The sequence below is a fragment of the Doryrhamphus excisus genome, linkage group LG4, assembly GCF_037039965.1.
Source record: "Doryrhamphus excisus strain RoL-2023G ecotype Guam linkage group LG4, RoL_Dexc_Guam_v1.1, whole genome shotgun sequence".
NCBI lineage: Eukaryota > Metazoa > Chordata > Actinopteri > Syngnathiformes > Syngnathidae > Doryrhamphus > Doryrhamphus excisus.
The window spans coordinates 21,328,462-21,343,554 of NC_136360.1; the positions used below are offsets into that span (position 1 = coordinate 21,328,462).

A 15,093-nucleotide genomic window follows, 5' to 3' on the forward strand; every position below is an offset into this window, starting at 1 on the left:
CGGGAGTGCCGGAGCCTATCCCAGCTGTCTTAAGGCGAGAGGCGGGGTACACCCTGGACTGGTTGCCAGCCAATCACAGGGCACATATAGACAAACAACCATTCACACTCACATTCATACCTATGGACAATTTGGAGTCGCTAATTAACCTAGCATGTTTTTGGAATGTGGGAGGAAACCGGAGTACCCGGAGAAAACCCACGCATGCACGGGGAGAACATGCAAACTCCACACAGAGATGGCCAAGGGTGGGGAAAGACAAAATAAGAAGCCAAAAAGTTACCACTTCCACACAAAATAGGAGGAGAACTCATTCATTCATTCATTTTCTACCGCTTATCCTCATGAGGGTCGCGGGAGTGCCGGAGCCTATCCCAGCTGTCTTAAGGCGAGAGGCGAGGTACACCCTGGACTGGTTGCCAGCTAATCACAGGGCACATATAGACAAACAACCATTCACACTCACATTCATACCTATGGACAATTTGGAGTGGCTAATTAACCTAGCATGTTTATGGAATGTGGGAGGAAACCGGAGTACCCGGAGAAAACCCACGCATGCACAGGGAGAACATGCAAACTCCACACAGAGATGCCCGAGGGTGGTCTCCTAGCTGTGAGGTCTGCGCGCTAACCACTAGACCGCCGTGCCGCCAAGTCAAAATATTAAGAAAACAAAATTGTATTCTAAGAAGAAGAATTTTACGGGCAATTTTCCGAAAAGTAAATTGTAACATTATGAGGAAAAATAAAGTCATTTTCGGAGCATAGAGTTGTTTTTAGAAAGTCATAATATTTTGCAAAACAAAACAAAGTTGGGCTGTACGGCGGTTAAGTGGTTCGCACGTAGGCCTCACAGCTAGGAGACCAAAGGTCCTCATGAGGATAAGCGTTAGAAAATGAGCGAATGAATGGAAATAAAGTTGGAATTTTTAACATCCTGCCATATGTGTTGGCTTCCCAATCCCATCCGGAGACTGGACAGTCCCAAGTTTCTCGGGAAAAGAGGTTACAAGACATCTTTCAATGCTAAGTAGCTTTAGTATTTTAGCCTTAGGTTTACTACAACAGGAATTGGAAACAAATGTGGCTTTCCCTTACAAGCAAAGAAACACTTCCTGGTAGACATTGCAGAGCGTATCTGGCCTACAGTGCACGTCCATATAAGGAAGTCTGGCACTCAGTGATGTCACAGAGAGCCAGTGTTAGAAAAAAACATTCTGAAAGTGAACTTGTTTCTGTGCTCACTTCCAAATGCGCAAACCTCATAATCTGAATGACCAGAAAAGTGGGAAAAAAAATAGGTCCCCTTTAAAAAAAAAAATAAAATAAAACAGTGGCAGAAATGAAAAAAAAAATCTTTAATTTTACAAAAATGAAGTGAAAAAAATAAGACAAAAGTTATACTTTTACTTCTTAGTATAAAACGTTTTTCTTTTGTTTGTTTGAGGGAAAAAGTGATTATGTTATTGGAATAAAGTCAAAATATTATGAGAAGTTGAACTATAATAATTTAAAAAACAGTGGCAGAAATGGGAAACACTGCTATAATTTTTCCAAAACAATGTCAAAAAAATGAGAAAAAAAGCTTCTATTCTAGATTTTTTTTTTTGCAATTTTACAAAACTCGGAATAATATGACAAAATATTTTAACAGCATTGAGGTGATATATGGGTTTTAAACTTTTTTTTTAAAAGTCATACTATTTTGTGAAAAAAAACAGAATAAAGTTGTAATTTATGGAAAATTAGATGTTAGGACTCTAATGATGTTGAAGTCCTTGTACTGATTGTACTTTGTGTGTGACTCAAAAAAGACAACAATGCAATTACTTTATGTTCAATTATTTATTAAATAACAGGAGGTCATACATTCAAATACACTTTCACAAATACACACAGTCACGAGTTTTAAAAAAAACAATTAAAAAAGAGAAAATGTTTAAATAATGCATGCTTACTTTTTGTTGACTATTTCACCTCAAGCGCAAACATACCTTTCCTGTTCGTTTAGAGAAATAAAATCTTGAAATGAAATGTTGCCAGGTTGGTTGCGTGAATGAAGTGAAAGGAATTGACGCTCCAGCGTGAAGATCATGTGACATCCCTCAGGTCAGCTTCTGTCCAACACAGAAATAAACTATTAGGACACCAATTTAGGGCCAATGTTGCCACAAAGTGTTGCAATGTGCATTCCAGGCCAGTAGATGGCAATGTGACTGTAAGGCTTTCACATGACTGTATTTGTAACGCTTCTACTTCTGAACCGCTGCACACACCACGATGAAAATTTTACCAAAACATGCACCCCCACTGTCTTTAATGTGCTATTATTTTTTTTAACAAACACACCACATGGTGGGGTTAATGGGGGGATGTAACTTTAGGGTGTTTTATCCAATCACAGTGAAATTTGTGACAAATCTTTAGGGAACTGACGAGAATGTGTGTGCAAAATTTTACATGGGAGATTCCTGTACATTTAAATGACAAAAAAAAAAAATAAATTAAATCATAAAAATATAACTATATGTAAAAACTAGGGCTGTCAATAAAATATTTGATCGTGATTAATCGCATTTTGTCATTTGTTAACTCACAATTGATCGCGTTTAGCATTAAGTTTTTATCTATAATAAGTATGGGGAATTTCTTTGTGGTAAACAATTCGATGTGCAACTACAACGATAATTCCATCCAATTTTATGTAAAAGGATATCAATTTAGGAACTTTGGGCCATTATTTAAAAAAAAAATACAGTAATTAAGCATATTTTTGTATGACTATTTTTCTTTATTATTAGCATATTAGCTTTTAAAGTCTTAAAATGTGAGCGAGTGAGACCTCTCACACTAACATGTTTTTGTTTATTTGTGTCAGCTCCGAATAAGATTAGTTTATTTATGATACTGGTTTTAAATTCTAAATGTTTTTTTAACATTCAGAAAGGATTATTATTAAAGATTTGCCTCAATGCACCTTTCCTTCATGAAATGTACAAATGAAAATACCTAAAACATAGAGCAATAGTCATAAAACTTTTCATCCAAATTGCAAACCTAATGTCATTTCTCTTTTAAAACACATTAAAATACATAGAAATTCATCATTATATTACGGTAAATATTATTTTATTACAATAATCTAACAATTTCCACAGATTTTGAATTTTTAATGCGATTTGCGATTTGTCCTACTTTTTCGACGGTCATTGAACGCACCTGTATGGATGTATTTGGATGTATTTGGATGTAATTTCCCCCCTTTTTCTTTCACCTCCTACTTGCTCCCGAATACTGATACTATGCGGGAATACATAAAGGTAAGATTTGATGACTTTGAGCGCTAATGTGCATGATTGTGGTAGTTCCATGCTAAATGGCTAACGCTAGCAAAACACTGGACTTCAGCCACGGTCATCACATTGACAGCCCGTCAATAGCAGTTCAATGAGAGATGTGAAAATGTGGTTAGCACTGGTTAGTTGGGCCACTCTTATGCCAAGGTAGCATACAGGTAGCACTGGATATGACAATAAAAACAATACCTGCACTGCTCCAGTCTCTGGCAGGCCATGGAATCCGTGATAAGTCCAACACAACATCCAACACTTTGGTCTTGCTACAAGAGCCATCTGCCAGGGCTTTGAAGCTAACTTTACCAATCTAAATACTCGTTTCTTTCTCCATTTTCTATAAATATTTGTTCCAGCTTGTGGCGACAGAGTTACCGTGCTTCAACCAAACTACGGTGGGGGTCAAAAAGGAGGCGCATCAAACAAGAGAACTTCCGTTAACGCGTCATTAATGCGTTAACACCAACACCTGTGTCCTAAGCATTTTCAACACAATCCAAGGGGGCGCCACAAAGGTCATTTCCATCGGCAGCGCCGCCTTACTTGGTGATTCTGCAGTTGGCGGCTTGCACGTGGCTTCCCGTGTAGCGGATGTCACACTGAGCCACGTTGTTGGAGAAGTCCGACTCCTGAACCAGCCGATTGGGGTTCACCGTCACCTGAGAAATATGGTAATGGTTTTATTTCATTTGAACATGCATCAGATTACTTTTACAATCAGTAATTATTACATTTGTTCACTTCCTGCTTTCCATAATACAGTTTAAGTTTTTTTTAAATAATGCACCTCGTAGCAAAGTACTCGGTGATATGAGCATCCAATGCCATAATGGGTACCATAGTAAGTGTCAATATAGTGATATATATAGCACATCATGACTGGTTCAAGACTCTTCATCCTTGTATTTAGCAAATTTATTTTATGTATAAATTTATTTTATTAATTTTTTTAAATTTGCCTTTATTTTTTTCATTTTTTTACATTTTTTAATTTTTTATTTATTTTTTTAATTTTCAAATGTTTTTTATTTTTTTTATTTTTTTTAATTTTTTGTCACATACCAAAGTACTCAGTGATATGAGCATCCAATGCCATAATGGGTACCATAGTAAGTGTCAATATAGTGATATATATAGCACATCATGACTGGTTCAAGACTCTTCATCCTTGTATTTAGCAAACATCAACTGCTTGTATTGTTTCTTGAATTGGCTCATCGTTGTGCATTGTTTGATTTCCTTACTCAATCCATTCCATAGTTTGATTCCACATACTGAAATGCTATGGCTAGCATAACGTAGTCCTAGCATAAGTGTTTCAAATTTAGTTTTTTTTTTAATTTTCATGAATAAGAACTTCAGCAGACACTGAGTTGCTAAGCATGCTAAGTTTTAGCATGCTAATGTTAGAATGTTAACATGATAACATGATAACGTTGTCATTGTCGCATTTTCAGCCATTTTTATAGGTAGACACTATTATGCTGGCAGTTAGCATGCTAACTTTAGCATGTTAACATTGCATTTTTTGCAAATTTCATGAATATGAACTTGCTAATTAGCATGCTAACATATTTCGAATATTTTTAGCATTTACAGAGGTAGGCACTTGTACAAACACTTATGTTAGGTGTTAGCATTCTAATGTTCAAATGTTAACATGCTAACATTGGCATTGTCGCATTTTTAGCCATTTTTATTGGTAGACACTATTATGCTGAGTGTTAGCATGCTAACTTTAGCATGTTAACATTGCATTTTTTGCAAATTTCATGAATATGAACTTGCTAATTAGCATGCTAACATATTTTGAATATTTTTAGCATTTACAGAGGTAGGCACTTGTACAAACACTTATGTTAGGTGTTAGCATCCTAATGTTCAAATGTTAACATGCTAACATTGGCATTGTCGCATTTTTAGCCATTTTTATTGGTAGACACTATTATGCTGAGTGTTAGCATGCTAACTTTAGCATGTTAACATTGCATTTTTTGCAAATTTCATGAATATGAACTTGCTAATTAGCATGCTAACATATTTAGAATATTTTTAGCATTTACAGAGGTAGGCACTTGTACAAACACTTATGTTAGGTGTTAGCATTCTAATGTTCAATTGTTAACATGCTAACATTGGCATTGTCGCATTTTTAGCCATTTTTATTGGTAGATACTATTATGCTGAGTGTTAGTATGCTAACTTTAGCATGTTAACATTGCATTTTTTGCAAATTTCATGAATATGAACTTGCTAATTAGCATGCTAACATATTTCAAATATTTTTAGCATTTACAGAGGTAGGCACTTGTACAAACACTTATGTTAGGTGTTAGCATTCTAATGTTCAATTGTTAACATGCTAACATTGGCATTGTCGCATTTTTAGCCATTTTTATTGGTAGACACTATTATGCTGAGTGTTAGCATGCTAACTTTAGCATGTTAACATTGCATTTTTTGCAAATTTCATGAATATGAACTTGCTAATTAGCATGCTAACATATTTTGAATATTTTTAGCATTTACAGAGGTAGGCACTTGTACAAACACTTACGTATGTTAGGTGTTAGCATTCTAATGTTCAAATGTTAACATGCTAACATTGGCATTGTCGCATTTTTAGCCATTTTTATTGGTAGACACTATTATGCTGAGTGTTAGCATGCTAACTTTAGCATGTTAACATTGCATTTTTTGCAAATTTCATGAATATGAACTTGCTAATTAGCATGCTAACATATTTCGAATATTTTTAGCATTTACAGAGGTAGGCACTTGTACAAACACTTATGTTAGGTGTTAGCATTCTAATGTTCAAATGTTAACATGCTAACATTGGCATTGTCGCATTTTTAGCCATTTTTATTGGTAGACACTATTATGCTGAGTGTTAGCATGCTAACTTTAACATGTTAACATTGCATTTTTTGCAAATGTCATGAATATGAACTTGCTAATTAGCATGCTAACATATTTTTAATATTTTTAGCATTTACAGAGGTAGGCACCTGTACAAACACTTATGTTAGGTGTTAGCATTCTAATGTTCAAATGTTAACATGCTAACATTGGCATTGTCGCATTTTTAGCCATTTTTATTGGTAGACACTATTATGCTGAGTGTTAGCATGCTAACTTTAGCATGTTAACATTGCATTTTTTGCAAATTTCATGAATATGAACTTGCTAATTAGCATGCTAACATATTTTGAATATTTTTAGCATTTACAGAGGTAGGCACTTGTACAAACACTTATGTTAGGTGTTAGCATCCTAATGTTCAAATGTTAACATGCTAACATTGGCATTGTCGCATTTTTAGCCATTTTTATTGGTAGACACTATTATGCTGAGTGTTAGCATGCTAACTTTAGCATGTTAACATTGCATTTTTTGCAAATTTCATGAATATGAACTTGCTAATTAGCATGCTAACATATTTTGAATATTTTTAGCATTTACAGAGGTAGGCACTTGTACAAACACTTATGTTAGGTGTTAGCATCCTAATGTTCAAATGTTAACATGCTAACATTGGCATTGTCGCATTTTTAGCCATTTTTATTGGTAGACACTATTATGCTGAGTGTTAGCATGCTAACTTTAGCATGTTAACATTGCATTTTTTGCAAATTTCATGAATATGAACTTGCTAATTAGCATGCTAACATATTTAGAATATTTTTAGCATTTACAGAGGTAGGCACTTGTACAAACACTTATGTTAGGTGTTAGCATTCTAATGTTCAATTGTTAACATGCTAACATTGGCATTGTCGCATTTTTAGCCATTTTTATTGGTAGATACTATTATGCTGAGTGTTAGTATGCTAACTTTAGCATGTTAACATTGCATTTTTTGCAAATTTCATGAATATGAACTTGCTAATTAGCATGCTAACATATTTCAAATATTTTTAGCATTTACAGAGGTAGGCACTTGTACAAACACTTATGTTAGGTGTTAGCATTCTAATGTTCAAATGTTAACATGCTAACATTGGCATTGTCACATTTTTAGCCATTTTTATTGGTAGACACTATTATGCTGAGTGTTAGCATGCTAACGTTAGCATGTTAACATTGCATTTTTTGCAAATTTCATGAATATGAACTTGCTAATTAGCATGCTAACATATTTCAAATATTTTTAGCATTTACAGAGGTAGGCACTTGTACAAACACTTATGTTAGGTGTTAGCATTCTAATGTTCAAATGTTAACATGCTAACATTGGCATTGTCGCATTTTTTGCCATTTTTATAGGTAGACACTTGTTCCACATGTCCAAAAGGAGTAGGAAGAAGCAAAGCTTATTAAATCCTACCCCTCCATCTGGTACTTTTACAATCACTAACTGTTACATTTGTTCACTTCCTGCTTTCCATAATACAGTTTAAGGTTTTTTTTCGTTTTTTTTTTTTAATAATGCACCTCGTAGCGAAGTACTCGGTGATATGATCATCCAATGCCATAATGGGTACCATAGTAAGTGTCAATATAGTGATATATATAGCACATCATGACTGGTTCAAGACTCTTCATCCTTGTATTTAGCAAACATCAACTGCTTGTATTGTTTCTTGAATTGGCTCATCGTTGTGCATTGTTTGATTCCCTTACTCAATCCATTCCATAGTTTGATTCCACATACTGAAATGCTATGGCTAGCATAACGTAGTCCGAGCAAGTGTTTCAAATGTACTTCTTCCCTGAGATCATATTTCTCCTCTCTTGTAGAGAAGTATTGGATGACATTTTTAGATAATTAGGTAAAAAAAAATATGCACAACACATGCTATGTTTGCCTTACCCGGAGCGTGTAGTTCCCCGGTGGCACATCGGTGATATCGATCCACTGGCAGTCGATGTTAGCGTGGTAGATATCGTAGCAACCCGGACTAAGACCCTGACGGATGACACAGTATAAGTCCATGCCGCAGCTAAAGTACAAACCATAGGTGATTCCAGAGGATACCTGTGTATGAGCGGTGCAGGCAAAGCGTCTCCGTACTCCACGGTCACATGATGTGTCCTCCAGACAGAAGCTGGCCTTGTGTCCTTCGGATACTTTACGTCCGGTGGAAGGATCCAGCAGGTCGTAGTTGCTGAAGGCCTCCATGCTGTGGTAGTGCCTTCACACATACATGTGTTAATTACATACAACAATACCGGAATGTCTAAGTCAACCCCGACGGCTTCTACACCAGGGGTAGAAAACCTATGACTCGGGAGCCAGATGTGGCTCTTTTCATGATAACATTATTGATTTGAATTAGCCTAGCGACACGTGTGCTTTTTTTATGTGCCTACGATACAATTTAACTCGACGAAATGAAAACGAAATCAAAATAAAAAACAGCAAAGACAAAAAAAAGGTTGAATATTATGAGGAAAAAATATTCATTTTCATAGCATAGAGTCAAAATATGAAATGAGACATTATATATAAAAGTGTTAAAATTCTGAGGAACAAAAGTTGTCATGTACGGAAAATCTAATTTAATAATTTTATGAGCATAAATTCCAAATGCTATGACAATAAAGATTATTAAATTATAATAAACAATAATAATTATTAAATATTATGAGAAACAAACAAAGCAAAATAAAGTTTTTGGAATATTTGGTTGGGGAAAAAGTAATAATATAGTAATAATAAAGTTCAAATATTGCGGGGATTTGAATTAGCCTAGCTACACATGTGCTTTTTTAATTGGCCCATGGTACAATTTAACTTGACGAACGAAACGAAAACAAAATAAGACAAAAAGTTGTAATCTAACAAAAAAAGGTTGAATATTATGAGGGAAAAAAATATTCATTTTCATAGCACAGAGTCAAAATATGAAAGGAGACATGTTGTTATTTAAAAGTGGTAAAATTTGTCATGTTCGGAAAATGTAATTTAAAATGTAATTTAATAATTTTATCAGCATAAAGTCCAAATGCAATGACAATAAAGATTATTAAATAATAATAAACAATAATAATTATTAAATATTATGAGAAACAAACAAAGCAAAATAAAGTTTTTGGAATATTTGGTTGGGGGAAAAAGTAATAATATTGTGGGAATAAAGTTCAAATGGTCAAATGGTCAATTTTAATTTATTTCCCCCACAGCCCACTTCCAGGCACGCCCACTCCGTTGTGGTTGGTCACACTCGCAAGTGTATAAAAGGACTTCCGGTTTGTGCCGCTAGCTGTGAACGGTATTGGAGTCGATAATAAAGCGTGATGTATCTTTTTAAAATGTAGACTTTTAACATCCAATCCCATCCGGAAGTAGAAAAAACAGCTGCCATTTTATCAGAATAAAGTCAAGTTGCAATTGTATGAGAATAAAAAATAATGTCATTTAAAGTATATATTAATATTATAATATTTGAAATGATGTAAAAGTTGTAATATCATGAAAACAAAATAAAGAAAGTTGTTATTTTTGGAAAATTAGGTTTTGGGAAAGTTACAATATTACGAGAGTAAAGTCATAATTTATGTAAAAAAAAAAAAGTTGAAATACTTGTAAAATATATATTTTTTTAAAAACAGCTGTCATTTAAAAAAAGGCAAACCATTGAATTTTGTGAGCAATAAACTCATAATCAGGAAAAAATGATGTCATTTTAGGAGTGTAGAGCTAAAGTATTAAGAAATAAATGACTTTAAAGTTGCAATGATATGAAAAACAAATTGTAAATGTTGTGGGAATAAACTTAAAATATTATCAAAAGAGAATTTAAGAAGAAGGATGAAATATTTGGAAAAAACAAATAATAGCAAAATTGGGGAAAAAAAGAGCAAAGAGCGAAGTTGATATTAATATTAGTTATTAGTTAATATTAGTTATATAGATATATTTGGAGACACCCATTAGTTTGTATGGGTTAAAAATGCCTTGGTTAGAGTTTGTTTTGGTTAGAGTCGGACCTTCTGGAACAGATGAATGATGTTAACTAAGGCACCACTGTATAATTAAATGCTAATTAAAGCTAAAAATGATGAAAAGACCTTACTGATGACAGCTGTGCCATTCCCACTGGTGCCTGGGCTTCATTGGGAGGAAGTCTGCTGTTCCTTGGTTCTTCACACGTTGGGGGAATCTCAAAAGAACCCTGTAGTCCAACTCGCTCACGCTGGGGTGGTATGCAGACCTGCACCACGGCAAACACCGGTGAATGAATGAAAGTGGTCTTTATGTGAGAATACCCAAGGATGCTGCTGCTGCTGCTGCTCCTTTTTTTCCTCCTTGGCAAAGCTGCTCTTCCGAGTGTGCCGGCCAGGGAATGTGGCCAGCCCACATCCCAATGTGCGACAACGCACGGGAAAGCCAGGGTTAGTCTGCCTTTTCACCTCCGACCTTTTTCCAGTGTAAATTGTAAATTGTAATTAGTAAAAAATTGTAAAAATTGTAAATTTCAGAGAAAAAAAAAACTCATAATATTACAAAAATAAAGTCATTAATTTATAAGAAAAAAGTTGCAGTATTGTGACAGTAAAATAGCACACTTATCTGAATGTAGTCAAAAATATACAAGAGTAAAGTTGTACATTTACGAGAAAAGATTCCCAGTTTATTCTCCTAAACCTAAACAAAAAATTTTTGAAATATTACTACAATAAAGTCGTGAATCTACCAAAAAAAAATTTAATATTCAGGGCTGTCAAAGTTAACGCGTTAATGACGCATTAAATTTTTGTAGTACAAGAAAAAATGTTGTCAGGAATAAAGAATAAACTCCTGAATTTATGTTATAATACTGAAATATTACTAAAATAAAGTTTTTACAAGAAAAAACTTTCAAAACTAAGAAAATAAAGGCGTAAATTTAAGAGAAAAACTTTGTAATATTACGAGAATAAAGTGGTGTATTTATGATGAAAAATGTTGTCATATTATGAGAATAAGGTTGTAAATTTCGGAGAAAAATGAAAGACTTATTTAAAAAAATTGTCATATATTACAAGATTAAAGTTTTCATTTTATGAGAAAAATTTTATAATATTATGAAAATGAAGTTAAAATTAACAATTTTCCAAGAAAAGATTCATAACATTCTGAGAATAAAGTTGTACATTTACAAAAAATAAATGTACAAGAAAAAAATTGAAATATTACGAGAATAAATAAATTAATAAATAAATAAATCTTGTAAATTCACAAGAATAAATTCACAAGAAAAATGTACAATTTTATTCTTGTAAATTTCTAAAAAATAACAAAATTAATTAATATTACTACAATAAAGTCATACATTTCTGAGAACATTTTTTTAATATTATGAGATTGAAGTTGTAAATTTACGCGTAAAATTATGTAAAAATGTACAATTTTATTCTTGTAAATTTCCAAGAATAACTAAATTAATTAATATTACTACAATAAAGTCATACATTTCTGAGAAAAAAATTGTAATATTACGGGATTGAAGTTGTACATTTTTACGCATTAAATTATGTAATATTGAAATATTACGAGAATAAAGTTGTAAATTCACAAGAATAAATTCACAAGAAAAATGTACAATTTTATTCTTCTAAATTTCCAAGAATAGCTAAATTAATTAATATTACTACAATAAAGTCATACATTTCTGAGAAAAATTTTGTAATATTACGAGATTGAAGTTGTAAATTTTTACGCATTCAATTATGTAATATTGAAATATCACGAGAATAAAGTTGTAAATTCACAAGAATAAATTCACAAGAAAAATTTACAATTTTATTCTTGTAAATTTCCAAGAATAACTAAATTAATTAATATTACTACAATAAAGTTGTACATTTCTGAGAAAAAAAATTGTAATATTACGAGATTGAAGTTGTAAATTTACGCGTAAAATTATGTAATATTGAAATATCACGAGAATAAAGTTGTAAATTCACAAGAATAAATTCACAAGAAAAATGTACAATTTTATTCTTGTAAATTTCCAAGAATAGCTAAATTAATTAACATTACTACAATAAAGTCATACATTTCTGAGAAAAAAATTGTAATATTACGAGATTGAAGTTGAAAAATTTTTACGCATTAAATTATGTAATATAAAATAGAGAATAGAGTTGTAAATTTAGAAGAAAATATTTTTTTAAGAAATAAAATCATAAATCGACAAGAAACAATTTGTAATATTAAAAGAATGAAGTCGTAAAATTACGAGACTAAAGTAGTAAATTACAATTTAATTCTTGTAATATTATGATTTTTTTTCTCAAGAATCCACGACTTATTCTCGGAAATACATTTACGAATTTATCCTGGAAATCTCAGATAATTTTTTTCTACCTCATTGCGAGCGAGTGATGTTGTACAACGTGAGCAAGTGATGTTGTACAACGTGAGCAAGTGATGTTGTACAACGTGAGCTAGTGATGTTGTACAACGTGAGCGAGTGATGTTGTACAACGTGAGCGAGTGATGTTGTACAACGTGAGCGAGTGATGTTGTACAACGTGAGCGAGTGATGTTGTACAACGTGAGCAAGTGATGTTGTACGTGAGCTAGTGATGTTGTACAACGTGAGCGAGTGATGTTGTACAACGTGAGCGAGTGATGTTGTACAACGTGAGCGAGTGATGTTGTACAACGTGAGCGAGTGATGTTGTACAACGTGAGCGAGTGATGTACAATGTGAGCGAGTGATGTACAACGTGAGCGAGTGATGTTGTACAACGTGAGCGAGTGATGTTGTACAACGTGAGCGAGTGATGTTGTACGTGAGCGAGTGATGTTGTACAACGTGAGCGAGTGATGTTGTACAACGTGAGCGAGTGATGTTGTACAACGTGAGCGAGTGATGTTGTACAACATGAGCGAGTGATGTTGTACAACGTGAGTGAGTGATATACAACGTGAGCGAGTGATGTTGTGCAACGTGAGCGAGTGATATTTGTACAACGTGAGCGAGCGATGTTGTACAACGTGAGCGAGTGATATTTGTACAACGTGAGCGAGCGATGTTGTACAACGTGAGCGAGCGATGAGCCACCTGGACAGGCACTTCTCCTCAGCAGCGCAGCGTAGGGCGTACATCTGCACTCTCTGGATGTAAGATGCAGCTTGGATGTGGTACGGGTCGGGAATCAGGTCCGGCAGACCTGGAGAAGACGGCGAGGTTAGTCTCCGAACAGTCACAACATTAGGTACACCTGCATGATCCAATGCTGGGACGGTGAGATTAGCGCTAGCTTCCGATGTCGATCCCGCGTGAACTTGGTGGAATGACAACATCTCAGCATTGCCAGCCTGACCACCAGGCTAAAGGCTGCATTTCATTTTGTACCGCTGGAGCCTATCCCAGCTGTCTGGGACTGGTGGCCAGCCAATCACAGGGCACATATAGACAAACAACCATTCACACTCACATTCATACCTATGGACAATTTGGAGTCGCTAATTAACCTAGCATGTTTTTGGAATGTGGGAGGAAACCGGAGTACCCGGAGAAAACCCACATATGCACGGGGAGAACATGCAAACTCCACATATTGATGGGTGGGATTGAACTTGGGTCTCCTAGCTATGTGGCCTGCACACTAACCACTCGTCCGCCACGTCAACAAACTTTTGACTTCTTCTCATCAAAAGTGGACTTTATTCCCAAAAGAATATAAAGATTTTCATACCATTATAGAATAACCTGGTGCCATGGCCCGGTCCTGGTAGAACTGGTCTTGCAGGGACTCTGTTCCTTTGGTCCGGTGGGTAGACGTTATAAAAAACAGAGTTCCTGTGATGGATACCTTGCGGATCCCGCGGGTTACTCCCATCAGGATCCGTGGTCTGTTGAGAGTAATGTACCTCCACGACGTTGCTGGACAGTCTTGAGGGCGGTGAGGGCGGTTCCGCTCCAACTGGTCTGTGGTCCACATTTGGCGTTTCAATGCGACCCGCATCGTCATCATCGTGATGCACCGCCACCTGTCCGGATGTGGGCTGTGGAGTGGAATCCAAGCGTCCCGGCGGTTTCTGCGTAAAGTCCACAGACGGCGCATCCGTTGGTGCGCCGGTGTCGTCCCCGGATGCGCTACGCTCTCCGCCGGAGAACTCCTGGCTGGCTCCTCTGCTCGGCGACCACGCTTGGTCCCTCAGAACGGGCTCGCTGAGATCCACACTTGTGGAAGGTGAGTGGGTGTTTTTGGCGGTCAACAGCAGCTGGGTCCGTCTTCTGGACTGCGCCACCGGTCTGTACTGGGTCCCGGTGCTCAGCAAACTGTACACCCGGCCGTTGCTCTCCCACTGGAACCTCTGCCTCCACGGGCCGGCCCTTGCGCTCGCGAGGTGGTGCTGAGCGCCGCTCAGAGCCACCAGAACACCGAGCACGCTCAGCAGCAGGAACTCGGGGAACTTCTCCATCTGTGGTGTGGGTGCTCGGTCGAGGCGCGAGGAGGCGCGAGGAGGCGCGACGAGGCCAGACTCTGGCGTGTGAGCGGGAGCGGCCGGGAAGGCAGCGCTTATAAAATCCCTTCCGTCGCAGCCGCCTGACACATTTTCCTCAATGTTTGCTGAGACCCGTATGACTCACTTGTCAGCACACCGTCAACACGACCTCCGCCAAGGCGCAAACATTTCTCAGCTGCCAGGGACGAGAATATAAAAATCACGATGACGGAAAATATCAACAAAACAAAACCATCTCATGATTTTTTTATTTCTTTGATTGTGGTAGCCTGAGGAACACGCTTATGTCGACTAATCTTTTATTTACAGTATTTTTATTTTTAT

At 35.9% G+C, this 15,093-nt stretch overlaps 1 protein-coding gene across 1 annotated transcript; it reads right to left on the minus strand.

The window, feature by feature from the left end:
* Positions 1 to 1,839: 1,839 nt before the first annotated feature.
* loxl5a (lysyl oxidase-like 5a) lies at positions 1,840 to 14,743 on the minus strand. The gene is made up of 7 exons (XM_058073276.2): positions 13,995 to 14,743; positions 13,358 to 13,466; positions 10,379 to 10,516; positions 8,338 to 8,494; positions 8,173 to 8,268; positions 3,900 to 4,015; positions 1,840 to 2,120 (listed from the first exon to the last, which is right to left on the minus strand). Exons 1-7 carry the CDS (start codon positions 14,722 to 14,724, stop codon positions 2,114 to 2,116), a joined length of 1,353 nt encoding a protein of 450 aa, XP_057929259.2. The 5' UTR covers positions 14,725 to 14,743; the 3' UTR covers positions 1,840 to 2,113.
* Positions 14,744 to 15,093: the final 350 nt, after the last annotated feature.

Bases quoted from the DNA above. Each gene is read 5' to 3' on its own strand.
- loxl5a (XM_058073276.2), bottom strand. From the start codon at position 14,724: ATGGAGAAGTTCCCCGAGTTCCTGCTGCTGAGCGTGCTCGGTGTTCTG. The intron at 8,495-10,378 runs GTAAGGTCTTTT...GTATGTGTGAAG, and splicing joins GAATGGCACAGCTGTCATCA to GCACTACCACAGCATGGAGG. The intron at 4,016-8,172 runs GTAAGGCAAACA...CATATTTCTCAG, and splicing joins CGGGGAACTACACGCTCCGG to GTGACGGTGAACCCCAATCG.